At 40.4% G+C, this 18,933-nt stretch overlaps 1 protein-coding gene across 1 annotated transcript in view; it reads right to left on the reverse strand.

Moving 5' to 3' along the window:
* The window catches only part of fam135b (family with sequence similarity 135 member B), a 39,299-nt gene extending 22,047 nt beyond the window's left edge, over positions 1-17,252 (reverse strand). Inside the window, exons 1-4 of the mRNA XM_029443473.1 lie at positions 17,124-17,252; positions 11,884-11,980; positions 8,671-8,750; positions 1,962-2,104 (exon numbers count right to left, since the gene is read on the reverse strand). Of these exons, the coding sequence (XP_029299333.1) occupies positions 1,962-2,104; positions 8,671-8,750; positions 11,884-11,960 (300 nt within the window). The 5' untranslated portion in view covers positions 11,961-11,980; positions 17,124-17,252. The remainder of the gene's footprint in view (positions 1-1,961; positions 2,105-8,670; positions 8,751-11,883; positions 11,981-17,123) is intronic.
* Positions 17,253-18,933: the final 1,681 nt, after the last annotated feature.

The following is an 18,933-nucleotide window of genomic DNA, read 5'->3' on the forward strand; positions in this document are numbered from 1 at the left end:
TTGGAAAACAAAAGCAAACTAAAAAGGCGATGCCGAGAGCGGAGCCTTTTGAAGATTGAGAAGCAGGGTTTGCTAATTATAATAAAGAATAAGCACCGTTGTTCCTCTCGTTCTCCTACATTCGTCTAACGCGTACACACATACTGAACAGCAAACATACAACTATCTGCCGTTCTGTCCGATATTGATTGTTCTGATTGATTCAGCACACATGCGGGTGTACACAGGGGAAATAAGGGAGCTATTTCTGTCTGTGCTATCTGTAGCTGTGAGCGGCAGATAACCTCCGGAAGGTTAATGAGCGGGGAGCCTTCGGGGGAGCTTACAGCTGAAATCTGATATCCCTTGAATCTCCTCTGTCTCCACACCTCCACATTAATGTCTATGTTTAATGAAATATTCTAAAATTAGGATTCATGCAGACAGAATATCCACATTCTGGCTGGAGCAGGGATCCTTCCAAAGTAATCCGGGCATCCGTCTGTCAGAGAGCCGCTGAGCGACGGAGCAGGGTAATGTCAACATGTGAGCTATAGCTATCATATGGATGATTAGCTTGGAGCGGGGGCCATCTTTACTCCCACACACCAACCCCGGGCCTGTGTCATCGCTGTCACCGCTGATCAATTTGAGCTCCGGTGGCTCCCAACAACAAAAACAGGCAGAGTGGGTTTTCGGGGTCGCGCCCACGATGAAAGTGTAAAGGACAGTACATCGATAACTGTCGAGCAGGTTTACACGCCTGATCATTTCGACACAACATGGCTAGTCTGGGGCACAGCCAATTAAAATATCTGCAGCACAATCATTCAGAGAGGCAAGTTGTTAAACTCAATAATCCTCACACTGTTTCTGTGCTTTGGATCCCCAATCTCAAACCCTTTCATCAGCTTTTCCAAATCATTGATATCTTAAAAAGTCCAACCAGGCATACCCAGGATGGAGCCCGTCTGTTGGGTCAAACGTTATTTACACACCAACGCCAGTTTCCATCCAAATGCATTCTGAGAAAATGGAAATGATTGCTTGTTTCCATCCACTACCTTTTCATTAATATTAAGAGCTTTGATTATTAGGAGTTGGTTCATCGTGGCACCATTTCTCCAGTGGGGAAACCATTACACCATTGCTGAAGAAGAGGTCGCAACAAGGTGGCGTCGTTAAAAGAGAAACTCAAACGTTAATAAACAATGTTGAACATTGGATGGAAATATGACATTTCTGTTTGTTTCATGTATTATTGTGACGTAGGTTACATCAGATCTACGTGGAGCGTTTTAATCTGCTGCTATTTTTCATCTCTTCAGCAGAGAAGAAGCTTCAGTCAATGTTAGCGTCACATGATTCACATGTACATTATTATTTATTCACTAAATCTCTTTCCATTGCACTTTGTCACATTTTGTTTTGATCGATAAACACACTTTTCCAGCTCAGTCAAGCGGGTGGAAAAAAACACATATTCTTGCTACACATATTTTTCAGACTTCTAAAAACTAAAATATGTCAAAGAAACATTCGTCTCGGGTCAAACTACTCGCAGCCGAACCCAACGGCTAAACAAACGGAAGAAAATTGACAAGACACTAGATTTGACCGCTTTTTATACTAGTTATTTGACCATTTTAATAAGTCAATTAATAAATGATAATATATTATCGTAGGTTAAAATACCAAGCAGTATATACAATTATATATGAATTAGCCCCACCTTTACCAGCTGCAACATACTTTTACTTTATGTACTTAGTATATTTGATTTTACTGAGAAGGTGGTGTATTAAGGAAAAGTGGAGGATAAAAATACATTAATTAATTGTCATTTAATTCAACTATCATATAATTTGTTACTGATACAATTCAAGCAGCCAAATGGCACACCTCATTCTCAACAGGAAGTGTGTGTGTGTGTGTGTGTGTGTGTGTGTGTGTGTACAGAAAATGTCACCAGCATGACTCACCCTTTCTCCGTCTAATAGCAGGTGGACTTTGAAGATCATACAGTCGTTAACTGTAATTTCCTCATTCCTGTAAAGGATCTGAAATATCCGGCTGAACACTGTGCCGTCGTAAACCCCCGCCGAGCTGAAGCTGCATTCTCCTGCTGTGGGAAACAACAACACGCACAATTAACACAAACAGCCATCAGTTAGTTGCAGTATCACTGTTAAACTGCATTAGTCAATTATCTCACAACATGCGGAGCTTCTACACGACAATAATTACAATTTCAGAAGCAGAAATCCCATCAGACCTTTCATTTGGCGAACGCATCATCTGATATTTGCAGCATGTGCTCAGATTTGTGAATATGTACTCAGATTTGAAAATAAACAATAAGTCTTGTGAATGTGTGACCTGACATTTGCAAGCGTTTGCTGGGATTAGTGAGGGATCTGAGTGTGTGTGTATTCAGATCTTCAAACATGTGCTAATATTTGTGAATATGTGTAGTATTACAGTCGTACCTCATGTTTGTTTTTCTTTCTATAACTTGTGTTTGCTTTCTATTTGCCCACATTTTTCAACAGGTACTATGATGAAATCAGCTTCCACACCTAACAAACTCAGGTACGTTCACCCAGGAAGCTGTCAATCAACCCCGCAGCCAACCAAACAACCTTCCAGGTGGATTCTGGTGCATTTCAACCACACGATTTTAACAGATATGAGATTTAGCATGATTTCAAACTAATAAATCCATCTGCTGGTCGTGGAATCTGTTTAAGAAGCCTTCTTATAATATGATATAATAATAATACATCATTATTATTGATAACCATGGTAACACCAAGCGGCAACCTCCGGTGCTGAGCAGTGAAGCCTATGAGAACCCCCATGTTCTTTGTATATTGCACTTGTGTTGGTTTGGCTTATTTATAGCTAATAGTTGAATTTGTATTCTATTGTTTCTGTATGTTGCACTTCAAACTTATACGATTGTACCTATTTGAAGCTATTGTACTTACAAGATTCTTGCTGTTCGGAGTTGTATCTCCATGATTGTTTGCACTTATTGTACGTCGCTTTGGACAAAAGCGTCATCTAAATGAACTGTAATGTAATGTAATGTAAAAAATGCCCAAATTGTATTCAGAAATAAACACGTTTTCAGCCTGGTACTAAAAATAACAACAACGGTTTTGGTCTTTATAGCTCATTTCTCTATTCGTAACAACAGGGGATGAATGCCTATTTTTGGATTAGCCGAGAGTTAGACGGTGGCGGTGCCATGATGGCGACAACCGGAGACGCCCACTTTGAGCTTCACAACGGCTCTTCAGAAACCTATCGTTGACGTCACGGAGACTACGTCCATATTTTATACAGCGTCTAAGTATGTGGTATTTATCAAACATGTGTACTCACGAGATGTACGCAATGAACAATGATACATCTCACCTACTCTACATCTAACTGCTGGGAGATGAAAAGGTCGATACCCCATCACACATCTGTCTGAAGCAACAGCTAGTGTCCACTTAGCTTAGCTTAGCATAAGGAGTGAAAGCAAGAAACAGGGAAACAGATATTCATTTTAAATGTTCAACATCGGCCATGTTGCGGCACTATTGTGTACGACATGATGGCTGTTTACTTATTGATACTGACACATTCTCCCCGGCTTTCTACCGTCCAGCTGTGAGCCGTGAGAGGTCTTTGAAAGTCCCATGAGGTTGTGCTCTTGCCAGTCTCCTTCTTACTCTCACTCTCTCCGCAGGCCTCCTCCTGATAATGCCGTCACTGCTTGCAGCATCAAGCAGCCTCTGCCAGGTTGGCGTATGTTTGGGCGCGTGACTGTTGTCAAAGACTTGGTGGATGTGTGACGGCAGTGTAATCTCTGGGTATGTATGTGGAAGGAGTTGTGTCTCTCTGTGAGCGCTGTCACCTCCCAATCTGAATGTGACTTTGATATATATTGTGTTTGCTTGGGTTCCCACCCACTGTCTACAGGAACACAAGTTAGGTGGATTAGAAACCGTAAACTGCGCAGGAGTTACCATAAATGATTGACCTGTGAAGGACGTGTGATTACCCCCAGGTGCTTCCATGCGCTCTTTGTGCTGGGTGGCCCTTCAGTGTGGTGAAAGTGACTAAATCAATGAAGTGTAGCTGCTCCAGTTGCCCTTGCTACTTTCACACAATCACACATTCTGTACTTTCTTGGAATGCCAGTTTGTTTTACGGGATTGATTAAACGTTAAATTTGGATACCAAGGGAGCAGGAGCGATAAGACCTTGATAAGAAAGCTGCTGCATACAAGGAGAAAGCAGCACCTGCACAATGCAATGCAATACATCAGCCATACAGTTTATACTGTTTGACTTTAGTTGCGACAGAAAGGTGCCGATTGTTATTTTCGAGATTGGCATTGAATTCCATTGAATGTTTATTGTAAGGTATACTTAATATTTAGTTTTACAGAATTGCCTGTAAAATGATGTATGTTTTTTAAAGAGCCTATGTCATTTTTGCTGAACAGAGGCCTCACAATGGGATAATGTTAAATGCTAAGTAGCACATGTAGAGAAGAGTCGTACGTCAGTCACAAAGCAATCTCTATCCAAAGTCTGCTAATAGAAGCCTGTCAGTGACTGGTCATACCAGACCAGGTAAGACTGTAGCAAAGTGCAAAATATAAATGCACTTTGTGAGGGGTGAGAGTCTGAGCCAGAGGTCTTGTAAGGAGGGGCCTCTTCCATCCCAAGACCTCCAAGACCAGTATTCTACATTATAACCTAACACTGCATCCCAAAATGGCATCCTGGCAGAAATGGTCTTCCATGGATGTCAGTATAGATCTACGCCAAGGTGTGGCAAACCTATGAAATATTTGTAATGTTTGATATTATTTCCACGCTCTTCTTGTCCTCATTGGATACCCATGTGATTAGAATACGTTGCAGTGCTCCCATCCATGTTTACAGTGAGTAAGACCAAAAGAAATACATCAAACTGGCCCAGTTTTTTTGGATACTGCAGTTCTCACAGTTGTTGGGGAATTATCACTTCCTGCACATTAAAACCTGAAATGCCCTTAAGCGTTAGCCACAGTAAGTCTGTGCTGGAAATAATATGCTTACAGCCTCTGGGGCTCTACATCTGCTGTGTGTGAGAGTGTGCGTCTGCTAGTCTCTCCCTATCAGTAAAACACAAAACTCCCGACGCAGAATTGCTCTTCATGATACTATTATGAGGGAAGTATTAAAGTCCGTGCAGTAGTAGAGACCTTAAGCAGAAATCTAATACTCCCGGTTCACATTGTGACTTGAAAATCACCATGTTATTGTGCATGAATCACAGTCATTAAATACTTCAGTGCAGTGTATGGCAGGATCCTTCTCACACAATTCATTTGTCTGAGGGGAACAGACAATTGAAATGTCAAGCATACACTTGCACAGAGAACACAGTAAAGGGTTATTCCGTGTGTCTGTGTGATGAATGTGTTTCCTCTCGCTGACCGGAGAGCCGGCTGGTGCATTGATGCTCAGGATTCAGCCTGTGAGGTGTACAGGCTGAATACATGACCTTGTGGAAGGAGCTGCAAAGAGGAGGGGAGGGCTGCAGCCTTCCAATTACAATATGGATATGCTCATTTTAATGCACACTGCTGCAGTGTTCCTTATTTACCATCTATACTACTGACTTGGAAAATGTAGGATTGCAGTTATTGCTTTGGAGCAGCTTATGAATATGTGGCTCCACTATGTTCACCAGCTAGTCGCTAACTGTGTCCGTGGTCTGAGTCTGGTAGTGATTTTATTTAAGCTTTTACCCAGAAATAAGCTGCCTGCTTCGTAAGAACATAGAAAGCAATTAAGTCTTACACAAAATATTTAATAACGTAAGCTGTGTTTAGCTGAAAAGAATAAATCTCTAAATACTGGATATTTGTTTGTGCTGCTGAGTAACTCAAGGTCATTTCCTTGAGATATACAATTCTATGAATGAATACGTACAGTATACTATGGTAACTGAAGTAAACGTGTCTGTTTACACATACTGTATTGACACAAGATCCAGTGGCAAGGCTGCGTCTGCTTTACTGCAGACTTCCCCAGCTGGACTATGCTCTCCCTTCTTTTCCTCACCTGACATCATGTAAAATCTGCACCTCCAGGATGTAGCACCCTAAAAAATAGGATATTGAGAGCAGGACTACTGAACTGCTATTTTTATCATTTCCATAGCAATCTATTAATATGTTGGCCATTAAGGATTCCTCTCTCCCCATGTACTAATGAGGACAAGGAAATTCCTGTCACTGTGTTTCTGGAAAAAACACTTGAAAAGACATGAATCACAACTCAGACTGAGACACATCGCCTTCACAATCAAACATGTCCTTGCCAACACACACACACACACACACACACACACACACACACACACACACACACACACACACACACACACTCACACACTATCTCCCTGGTGACATACCTTACCCTAACCATAGGGGCTATGCCTAAAACCAAAGCCCTTGCCTTAATATAAAATGAAACTGAGCCTAAAATCATATCCGGGACATAAACGTCCTCTCAATCCAACATGTCCTCACAAGAATAGTGGTCAGGAACTGGTCCTCACAAGAGCAGCTAGATCAGACCATTCACAAACACACAGCGCTCCAGTCATGACAAGCTAAAAATAGCCGTTATTACTGCGAATCAGTATTGCCAGTGAAACAGCTTTCTGCCTTGCCAGAGATCCAGATTTTAAACGCTTGGGTACATTCAGAAACACTGTGTCACAACCTATGAATACAAAACAGGACAAGACGTGAGGAATCTCACATGGCAGAAACCATCTGCAAGTAATTGAGTTTAGGAATTAATGGATCCACAGAGCATGAAGTAAAGTGCTGTTTTTATTCCCATTTGCTTAGTTGGCTGCATGTGTTGTTGCTGGTAATCTAAAGTATTTTAATTAAGAAACACACCTTGGATGAAAAGAGTATTTACAAATGAAAATCAGCTCAACTTAAATGTCCAGGCCACAAATACATGTAGTTTCCTTTTAAGTAAAGCATTTCAAGATTAGATGTTCTATTGCTCTTTATGCCAAACCTCCAGTTTTAAGCCTATTTTGTAATTTTCCTAAATCCTAAATCTCTCATTATAACAAGAGGGAAATCTTCCTCCTGGAGTACAGAAATACCAATAGAGTTTTCTTTGTTTCTGTCATGTCCCGTCAGATTATTTAACGTTATGTATTTATGTTATAGTTTGGTTCAGTGTTTAACGTCTCTCAGGTCTCGTTATGTTAAGTTACCGTCACGCTTGTCTAGTGTCGTCTTGCACTTCCTGTTTTGTTTTGAAACTCACCTTTCCCTCTCGTTCCAGGTCACTTAACTTCCTGCCTTTGTGTGTTTTCCCGCTTCTGTGATGGTCTGCTCCGCCCCTGATTGTTGTCACCTGTGTGCCCTTACCTCATGTATAAACAGTCCTGTCTCCCCTGGTCTTGTGCCCGTTCATCTGGTTAATCTAGTCGAGTGTATGGTTGTTGGTAATGGGTAAACTTTGAATTAAAATATATTTTGTTTGTACGTCAGACACTTTGTGGAGTCGTGTATTTTGGATCCTATGTTTTTTCATTCCGTGCTTCGTAACAGTTTCACAAAGTGCAAATGTCTTGGGACGGCGCAAAGAAATGGAAGATGACACAGGGTTTGAAACTGAAAATGATTTACATTCAGAACGAGTGAAATCATCTTTGCCACCATTTGATTTTGGAATATATTAGAGATGCATGATTTTCTGCAGAGTGAGTCAGTCTTTAACCCAGATGTGTTAAATCAAGGTAGAGCCATAAAGTATCCCAGACACCGCTCTCATTCTCTGATGCATAGCTTTGATAACTGGGACAATGACAGAAACACTCCAATAGTTCCACTTACTCTGCACAGTTACTTGTTTAAAAACTTTTTCTAATCCTGTAGATTTTATCCACAATAAAAGGTTATGGTGCATTCCGAGGTAAATCCATCCAGTACACCTCAAGAAGCAGACCGTGAAATATATGGCTATATTTTCCTGTGCCGTCTGTGGATTGCTCTATTTTAAGAGAATCCTTCGTCAATGTCTCTAATCGAAGCTCTTTTGAACTCATGTCAGAAATACATCGAAATGAATCCTGTGAGACGACGACAATCGAGAGAAGGTTGTAGAAAATGTTCATATTCCACATTATACTGTACAATGGTGTTCCAGGAAAGGGCGCAGAATAACAACATTCCCTGCGCTACCATGTACTTTAACACAAAACACTGCGATAAATGACTGTTTTCACACAGACTTCAAAGACAAGAGTGACAATGTGTGTCATTCAGACGCAAACTGGGGTCATGAAGCGGTTCCCCTGCGTCTAGAGAGATATTCTCACAGTTCTCTTTGGACATGGAACAAAACCTGTGATCTAAACTATAAGACGACACTAATATCATCTATATTTAAGGCGCAGGGTGACATTGATTAAAATGTCACTATTATTGAGTGTTGATACTACAGATGCTGTTTCATGGAAGGTATTTGTTTGTCTGCTCGTATGCAGGATTCATTTTATTCTAAGTAGTACCTCCATGGAACACACAACACCTGTTCTATCTGGTGAAATGTGAATGTATTTGACCCGCTGTAGTTCATGTCCACTCGTGCTTGCAGTACCTGTATTGTCTTGTGTTGATGGTATCAACCTGTGGGGCACTCGAGGCGAGACCTTCAGCCCTGCTCGTATCTGGTAGAACCTGAGGGATATGAACAAAACAGTCAAATGTAAAACTGCACTTAATAAATGTTCACACTGATGTCTCCAAATGTCATCTGCTCTTTGTACTGAGTCTCCTGCTGTGGGTGGACATGGAAAAGTATCCTCAGGGTCAAATGTTTTAAATATATTTACCTCTGGCCAGGATGTTATATTTTCATTTAGATTTGTCAGTCTGTTTGAAACTACCAGTCCGATTTTCAAGACACTTGGTGGAAGGGTGTATCAGAACTGTAACTGTATATCCTTCCGTATTCACTACGGCTACTTATTTCAGATAAACTTGTATTCAAGTGTCGTACAGTGGAATACAGGGTGCTGTGTTTTAGCATTGAAAAGACATTCAAATGTTTATAAGTGCAGCGTTTAAGCTTCAGAATCTTCCTGACACGGTCGACCATTTAACAACGTCATGTTAAACATAATCAGTCATGAAATGTACAAACGTAGCTCAATTATTTAAGTATTACAGGCAAATGGTTATTAATAATGAAAAAGACATAATAATGTAGCTCTATTCAAAGGCTGTGAAGTTTACTGAACATGGTATCAGATGAGCACTGGTTTGTTACAGTAGTAGCAAACATTTAAAGAATCAATTAAAATGTATTGATGCAAGTTCCAAAAGTAATTTCATTTATAAGAACGAAAATGGAAAACAGAATGCTGATTTATATAAAGATTCTTTACAGGACAGCCCAGACCATCGGCAGCATTGGAAAACATGTCTTTGAAAAGGTCACTTTGACAGTTTGAGTCAAAGCAGCTTTTTGTAAAAGCACATCTCGGCTCTCTGGGGACAAATCGGCAACCTGAGAGCAAAGCGTGGCTATGAACACAGTCATCACATCAGTGTGTTGCGACAGCGCTCCTAAAGACGGAGGCTTGACAGAGAAGAGCACGGGAAAGGTTTTTGAAGGTTGATAAATAAAGAAAGGGATGTTTAGGGATCGAAATACGTCAACTGCGTGGCCAGTTAGAGTGCCTGCTATATGCTATGCTATATGATTTACTTTAGAAGTCACACATCTGAAGTATTTCTTGCTATATAAATGCCGGATGACAATGGATCATATGAGTAGTGTAGAACTAGAAGGGCACTCGGAGAGATCTGCCAGATCGTCCTTGGCTTCACCCTTCCACCAAGAATCCTGAAAATCTTTTTTCCGTCATCCTGCTGACAAACAAACTAGCCAACAAACCGAAATGAAAACATAACCTCCTTGGCGGAGGTGATAAATGACATTAAGAAAATGCAGCTGGGTTCCTAATTTGAGTATCTGAAGCAATCTAAGACTCTAACCTTTCCTCCATTTGTGTTCTTATCGCCTTCCTTCAAATCAAATGCAGATTTAATCAGTATTTTCAATGCAATCAGTGTACAATTGGGCCCTTCAAAGTGTACAGCTGCATGGCCCCAGTCTGGTACACAGATTTGTATTGATTCCAGTAATTACATTGCTGTGCGGTGAGATACACAAGTCCTGGTAACTCAACTATTCTTATTCCGCTTCATCTTTAGATTTGGATGCTATTTTTTTCTTAGTGTCCACATCAGATCTCTGGTGCTTTCTGAAGCAACGTGGCAACCATCAAAAACAAACATATTAGTGCACTCAGATGAAGGGATTACGTGATAGAGCTTTAGCCCTTCCCATTCGGAGAGGGGAAATAATGTTGATGAAACTGGCAGTTCAGCCGACCAGATGAGAGATTTTAATCTTCCTGCAGACACATCAGCAGGATAAACATGACCCAGTTCTAATGTCATAAAATATCATGAAGAACTCTCTTTTACTCAGACTTCTTCTTATTGGTGCATCTTATTACAATGTGTTGAATGTGTTAATGCCTTCCTTTTTTTTTTTTACCCAAAACATAATAAGAACATTATGATGCACTCTTTTAATATTCAGGTTATGTGAAGTCCACAAACAAAATGTGTTATTTTTAAATTAATTACTTTATTCATATTATTCTTTAGTTCAAAGAAATTTGAAATTAATATAATTAATTAATTAAAAACATATTTAAATATGTGATTTAAAGGGAGTTTAATTCAGCCAAACGTTACAAACTCAGCTAGATTCAGCTACGAACATCTGTTTGATATTGTTTGTTTTTTTTCCATCATGGTTTAATTTAGCTGCCGCTTCATTTACTTATGAGGAGTAACAAACTGAATTATTAAAATGATCGTGATCTGACTTCATACAAATTGATATTTTTGAATGTACAACAGTAAGTAAGTGAGTTTAGCTTTAGCTTTAGCTTTAGCTTTAGCTAAGGTTAGACATGTCCATCTCACACCTGCTCCCGGCACATGCTACTTCCACAGAAATCTTACATTTCTATGGATTCATATGTTTTACATGGTAAATAATGTCAAAAAGCCTGATTCTGGTCTAAATTGTGACCCAATATATTGTATTTAGCCTTTTAGGGGAGGTCAATCTGTTAGACATATTCAACCCATGCTGATTTGTAAGCCGCCTTTTCGTTAAACCCCATGACGTCCTGACATACATGTTCAGGGGATTATGGGTCCAAACACGCCAAACGCTATCCAGCTCAGACGGAAGACACTTTTGTTGTCTGGTGGAGTCGAGGAGTTTGTCCAACAGAAGTGAAGGAGGATGGACTAAATTGAGCCTTCATCATTCCAAGAGGAGTCGTAATCATTAGTATTCACCCATCTTTCTCTATATTTTCATATATATACATATACATATATATATATATATATATATATATATATATATATATATATATATATATATATACATATATATGGTATGTACAGGTGCCATGTTTAAAAACTTGTTAATTGGTTGGAGGGATATGTTAGCATGTTTACACTGAATTTTAAGAAATTGTTTTGTGATGCCTGCCAGTCATGACTGAGGGAGCAAAAGTAATAAATGTGTGTTTCAGGGTTCTCTACCCTAAAAGTAGAGAAAAGTCAAAATAATAAAAAGACAAATGTGTCAAATGTGTGGATCCTTTGTCAGCAAACTGAAAATGCTCTGTGAGTTTGCTGAGTTGCCAGTTGTGAAATATAAACAAACATCACGAGTCTTGAAATGTGATTTCTGCACAGATAAATTGCTTACCCCCTTTGAAAGAGATCCACATTGTGAAACTTGTGCAACTCTACAGAAAACTCCAGTGTTCCCTGTACTTCAGACATGATATAATCCCACTCATCACCTGTGGAAAGAGAAGAAACGGTGAAAAATGACATAAATAAGAAATATCCACAGTGAAAGATAAGACAAATGACGACACTAACTTTCTAAAACTAGCTCACACTGTTATCTTCTGTTGGCTGAGGTGATATGACTCATGCAGTCCAGTGTGCAGACAGTGTGAGACCAAGACAGACATCTTGTGAATAGTTATCACCATCACTGTTCAGGTACATGTTGGAGAAATGAGCAACAGACTATGATTTCATTAATTCAGAGTAAAAACAGCTGCAGCTGCTCTCTGTGTTGTATCTGTCCTAATAAGTTCATCCTCTATTAATGTCAATGTCAGCATTGTTGTTATCAAAGGCCTAAAGCATCCCAGAGAGTTCTCAGTGTATCATGTTTGTTCATGTTTCAGACACACGTCTTGTTACCCTGTTTGGCACGAAAATCTAAATGTTTTGATGTTGCAAACACACGTTTTACACATTGTCTTCTGCCTGTTTTAGCTTATTTGGGCTTTTAGTTGAAGTTTAAACAAAAACCTCTGTGTTGGTCACACAGCACTGAAGCCCTTGATCTTGTTGGAAGACACTCCTGTTATACATGTACCTACATCTAAACACATGACAGCAAACTCAGCTCAGTGTTTCATTAATCAATGACTAAAATTACTATTTTCTTTAGGGTTTAAGACACTGGCCTGTGTAAAAATGGTCAATGCTTCAGCTCATTGAGAGAACTGCAGGCAAATACTCAATTTTCCTAAATGCATCAGACCATTGGAAATGGACGTCTCTAAAAGAACCTGTGATCAACATATCCAAGGCTCAAGTCACACCCATGTAAACAGTGTTTTCCATTAGCAGCAATGAATCCACAGCACGTCCAAACATGAAGCGTCTGATTTGACTTTAAATCCAGTGAATCCATTAGGAGTAAATGTGGACTTTACACTCTTTATTGTTCAGACAAAGTGCAGTGGAAGTTGTAAATACTGAGTTGCCGCCAAACAACAGGAAACACTGACACTGTTTACACTTAAGTGTCTCCAATAACCCCTCATTGAAACATAATCCTTGCATGTGTGTTGTTTGGACATTTCTATAAATGGAGATTCAGGAAAGATGCAGACACACGTGGTCCCTGGGAAACACTTCAGTCGTGGAACACGTGTGTGTTACGACCAGTCCTCAGTTGAGCTGGTTTAAAAACATAAAAGTGTTTCAGTCCACTTTCTTTAAGGAGGGAAGATTTATCTCGACAGGCTGGTTTTATTTCACCAGAGCTCAGACACTGGGGTATTGTGAAAAGTTAATTCTCTGCCACTTAAATGCAAAAGTTACTGCTAATTACAGTTTACTCCAGCTTGCAGATATCCTGCGAGTACCATCAGTCTTCTTACTTTAGCCTGTAGCTAGCTAGCCAATTAAGCTAACAGGAGCTGCATTACTTTGTTGGAAACATCGTCTCCGGGAGACTTTTTAATGTTTTAAACTGACTCGATTTGAAACTAGAACCCTGTGAAATGAGTGTATATCAGTTAGTGGCGACATGCTGTGTGATATTGAGCTTAATAATTGAGTCTTGAGCTACATGTCCTGCGCAGGAAGTTCATTATTTAGCAGACGTAGATAATAATCTACAAGTACGCCTTTTACATTTATAGTTCTGATTTAGTCGTCTGGAGAAGAGGTTCATTTACTTTAGCTAAGAGTGTTGGTACATTTTTGGTCTGCGATTTGCTTCCTTTAACAATCCTGATTAAGCCAACAGTCAGTTCAGATTTGTCACATCCTATGAGCAGGAAAATGTATTCCAGTCTGCACAATTTAATTTGTGCAAAACAGAGGGTGGGTCTAAGGTGTTCTCTCAGCTGGCAGTGAATCACTCTTCTCCACCTTGTTTATGCTGATAAGATGTGTTATAACAATCTTGCCAAGTGTGGAGAAGGAAAGGCCAGTAAATCTTCAGTAAAACCTGAAGCTCTGCCTTTCAACGCCAGCAGCGTAGAGGAGAATACAAAGGAGACCATGTTCATGTAAAGAAGAAGAACAAGAACTACAGTGTATCTGCTGTCTGAGAGCTTCACTTCTCCAGCTGGAGAATGAACACAGTGTACTTAATTAAATGGAGGCTCGCAGTCCGGTGACTCGGGACTAACACGCTTTCTTTCCCACCATAACAATCTACAGTATCTCTCTCGAGCACACAAACACTCATCAATAAGTTAATCAAATCAGCGAGGCAGAGACCAAAACACCCACGCTGACAGCTTCAAAGGCATACAGCTGTCATTCATCTCCGTACGTGGGAGACGTGGGTTTGATGATGATGATGTTGATGAATAAGACATTGTCTTTAAAGTCCAACGTGGGGTTACTCTTATTTTCTTATTGTCAGTATATATGTGAAGACCAAAACTAACAATGCGTGTGATCGTCGCTGCATCAGGCCTGTTGCTTTCAGCCCGGAGCTAGAGCTTGCCTTCAAAGATGGACAGAAATATTAGTTTAAAAAATCCCAAATGTCATTTTATTTTTATTTTTTCTTTAAGCCTTAGTTCTACTCATTTCAACCAGGATGTAGTAACTCCCCACAGGGGATTCACAGAGCTTTGAAAACAGAACTTAAACCTTCATGTGCTTGTTAGTTCTGCATAAATCCCTAATCATTATCTTGAAAGCTTCCTGTAAATAACTAAAAAATCAGATTAGTTTAGTTAATTGTGTTGATATTACATTAAGTTGTTGAAATAATTGCTACATTTACATAAATATTGAAGAAAATAGAGTTGAAGACACTAAACCGTAAAGCTGACCTACAGCGTGCATGTGTTTGCGTGGCTGCACTGTGAACACATAAAGTACATCCGCTGCTCTTCTTCTGGATTTCGACGGTAGCAGCTCAACTAGTGTTTAAATGTAAATTGTTTTCTATTTCACAATAGCTGTAACCAGCTTGTGTCTGAGCTGCGTGCCTTGAGTACTAAGACTGCAGTTGGCATGATCGACTGATGAGCAAGCAAGTGAAATAGAAAACGTTTGAACACATCAACAATCAATCAATTGATCAGTAAAAGTAATTTTCCTAATCAGGGATTTCTTCAAATCCCAGTTGAAGTGCATGCTGTGCTCTGATGGCTGCTGTCCCACACAGAGCTGCACAAACTCAACACTTTAATGCTGAAACTTTGCCGCTTGTGCATTTTATCTCTTGTCTACTTGCAGCGAATCATTAAACGCTAATCATTACAAAACAGCCATCTGCTGTATTATTACTATTTAATGACACACACGCTGGCTTTCTTGGAGGGCTGAATTTTGCATTCATTTTTGCACCTTAATGAAAAATGAAAAACTCCCAGCCGCTCCTGGTGCTGTCAGCTCAGTTGGAAAACGTTGACTGACGTCTCCCATCTCAATTTGGGGAGGATGAAGAGGCAACGCGTTCATAGTTACTGAATGTGGAATGAGATTGTGCGGCTACGTAGGCGTAGGTGTCAGTGTAACACAGAGAGTCATTGTGTGCCACGACTGGGAGCTGCTGTATGTGTGCACAGCTCAAAAGGGCCGGAAATTAATATCAGGCATTATTCCATTCATTAACATCTAAGTCCCTTTGCAGAACTCAATAACAGGAACAGGACTATCTCAAAATATAGGGACATGTGATGGAGGGACATCAACTCCTTCAACCAATGAAAAGACAGGAAATAATGCAAATGTTGGTCATTTCTGTAGGTTTTAAAGAATTTTAAGCGTATTAACTTCCCTCAAATCCAAGTTACTGTAACAATGTTTCTGATTTTAAGTGGTAGGAATCTGCACACTGGACATGCAGAGGGCCCTTTGCAGGAAAACACTGAGGCAGCATCACGTGAGGGAATAATCTAGCATTAGCTAATACCCTCCGTGATGCTGTATTAGGCTCTTCGTTGTCAAAAAGACAAATCCCTGCAAAGACAAACAAAAGTGGAGTTATCAAGCTAAAGAGAGTCAGTATAGGACTTCTAGAGGATGTGACCTGCATTAATGCTATCACATGAGATTATTTTATGATCAAAGACAGATAAAGTTACCATCTGGTCTCCAGTCAGAAAGTACTGACTCCTGGTTTCACCCATCACAAATATGTTTCTAATCAAAGTCTGAGTAAATCCATGTAGCAGGTGAAACGAGTAGTAAGGATGATGGGAGCAAAGAAGGAAGTCAGGTGATGGAATATATGGCGCGACAAAGTCTGTGTAGGGAGGAGGTCAGGGTGGATGCAAAGGTCAAACAAACTCAAGACTTTAACCCAGGACGCCACAGAGCGTCCCATGTGAAACCAAAAGTCAACGTTACGTAAATGAACACCTACGTAACTCACGTAATGTACCTAGCTTAGCGCTGATTTAACGTTCATTTGGGAAGCAGTTTCGTAATTTGGAGTAGACGTGGTTCACTTCCTCAGAAGTCTTGTGCACAGTTTGGAGAGCTGCTGGAGCGATCTGCACTCAGCACCATAAACACACTCACTATTTGTATTCACAACTCTGATCCAACCATTAATTTGTTTTTGTGGCAACTCTGCATTGTTTCATGTTGAAGTAGGAGCTTAAGCTTTGTTCCTTTTCCACAGCAGTGTGGGACTTTGTTCAGACTCCAGCCTGTGAAATACTGATAATAAACAGAAGACACTGGAGCCTACTGCGCTGGAACAGCTTGGACAAACACCGTCGCTTGCCATAGAGATGCAGACAGCACAAGCACAACAGCGTAGTTTGTCAATCTAAATTCAATTACATTCATTAAGATCAAGTGCTTGAATATGTTTTCCTTTAATTAATACTTTTATTTGAGAGGCTAATGTGATTTAAATGGTCCTTTGCTGCTCTGCTAACTCAGCGTGGATCAGTGTTAGATCTATTTACACCAGTGACCACACATGCAATAGTCAGACAAAGACTGTCGCCTGCCCTACAGAAGCATGATCCATAAATCCTCCTTTAGACTCATATGTTTCCTATCAAATCCATCCTCGTTCAGGCTGACAGCGCTCTCACCCCCCTGCAGCCTGCAGGAGGGTAAACGCTCCTCTCGTGTTCCACACACATGCACACAACAAGCATCCCACTAACGCAGAAGGAGGGTGTCACATGTAGAATAAAACATCCTCACCTTAGCAGTGATGATATCCGCACAGCGTTCGTGGTCCAGCCTTCACGGAGTACAACGCTGTTTGGCGAGAGATGCGCCGTTTGAAATGTTTATAACACCGCTTCTCCTGCTGCTGCTGCTGTTGCCATGGTTATTCATCCAGAGCCTGTATGTTCTGCAGTGAAGTCCCCCCCCCCCCTCTCCTCTCCTCTCCTCTCCTCTCCTCTCTCCCTCTCTCTCTCTCCCTCCTGACGAGGATTTCAATTTGGGAAAGTGCGGCAGCGTCTGTCGCGGAATCCGCCTTTGTGTTTATCCTCCCGGTCCGTGCCGTGTTTTGCACACACAACACATACAGACTGTCTGTGGGTAGTTTCATAAGGGGAATATTAATTATCAGCAGCACCCAGTCACTGTGCGTGCGTGTGTGTGTGTGTGTGTGTGTGTGGTGTGTCCTGCTGCTGCTGCACTGTAGGCTAGTGTGTGCGTCCATCTGCGAGCTGACGTCACAGCCTGCCCCCTAAAAGCTGAAGTGAACCGTGCTGCCATGACCATGCTGAGAACCAAAGGAGGAGTGTTATGCAAACAAAAACATTAATGCAATAAAAGCATGCGGGTGTCACGTGACTCGGAGGATTAGTGGAGCAAAAAACAACTTCTCTGGCAATGCAATGTTACACACTACAAACGTATAGGAACACTGTTAATATAGGAAGAAATCAATACAACTGGTAAGACACAAGATAACTGTAACTGCTGATTTATAATTATCCCCTTTTGTCTGGTTGACAGTTGATGTAGATAACAAGCTTTATGGTTCATTCACGGGTTGCCACTTTCAAATAGTAACTAGATTATATAATATTGTGATAATAGGTGTTTGTTGTGGGAACCTCATCTAAAAAGATTGTATATAACTATATATATATATATATATATATATATATATATATATATATATATATATATATATATATATATATATATATATATAGTTATATACAGTATATTCCCAAACTGACCAGAATCAATACCTGAGAAAATTGCCTGAAAGCGTGCTACTGTCCTGCTATCCCAGATCTCCAGGGGCCCTAAAACCATTGGTTTGGGAATATGCTCAACATCAGTCGACATATTGAGGACCTTAAAGGCAAGAATGAGTAATTGTACTAATAAAAACAATCTATAGAATCCTTTCTGAGCGTCAACCTCTTCAAAATGCAGCAACCAGGTGCCAGACAGTATTTCATAATAGGGGTCCAACAGCTCCTTTTTGCCCACGGGCCCTCTGGCAGGTTAATCTGGCCGTGTGCAAAGTGCTCTGCAATCTGGTGTTATGTTGCTTGTGCTAAATATACATTTAACCATCAAGGAGGAAGTCAAACATGACATTTCTCGCAGACATTTAGAGGTTAATATGCGTGAAAGAGCTGCAGAATAAATGAATTACAGGGCAAGTGGATGACTGAATAACAGTTAAAGAGCATTAAACACACACAGTGTCAGTCAAGAGGTCTATGGAAACTCTACTTGATAAAACAAAGCTTCAGTTTAAAGAACACATGTTTGTTTCACCCTCTGAAGCATCTCAGTGGAGCAAACGGAACAATATGAGTAACTAAGGATAGACAAGCAGCACTGTCTCGTGTGTTCCTGGCAGACAGGTACTGCAATAAAAAGCCATCTGTCCTGGTTAAACAACCGCTCACAGACTAATCACTTGTCAGATAAGGGGGGGGGAGGATTATGTAACATGTAAAATGTCCGTGGTTCATAAGCTGTTTGCGTTGCTAACTGTGTGTTTAACAGTCGTCAACAAGAGGAACGTTTTCTC

Source organism: Cottoperca gobio, chromosome 11 (genome assembly GCF_900634415.1).
Source record: "Cottoperca gobio chromosome 11, fCotGob3.1, whole genome shotgun sequence".
NCBI lineage: Eukaryota > Metazoa > Chordata > Actinopteri > Perciformes > Bovichtidae > Cottoperca > Cottoperca gobio.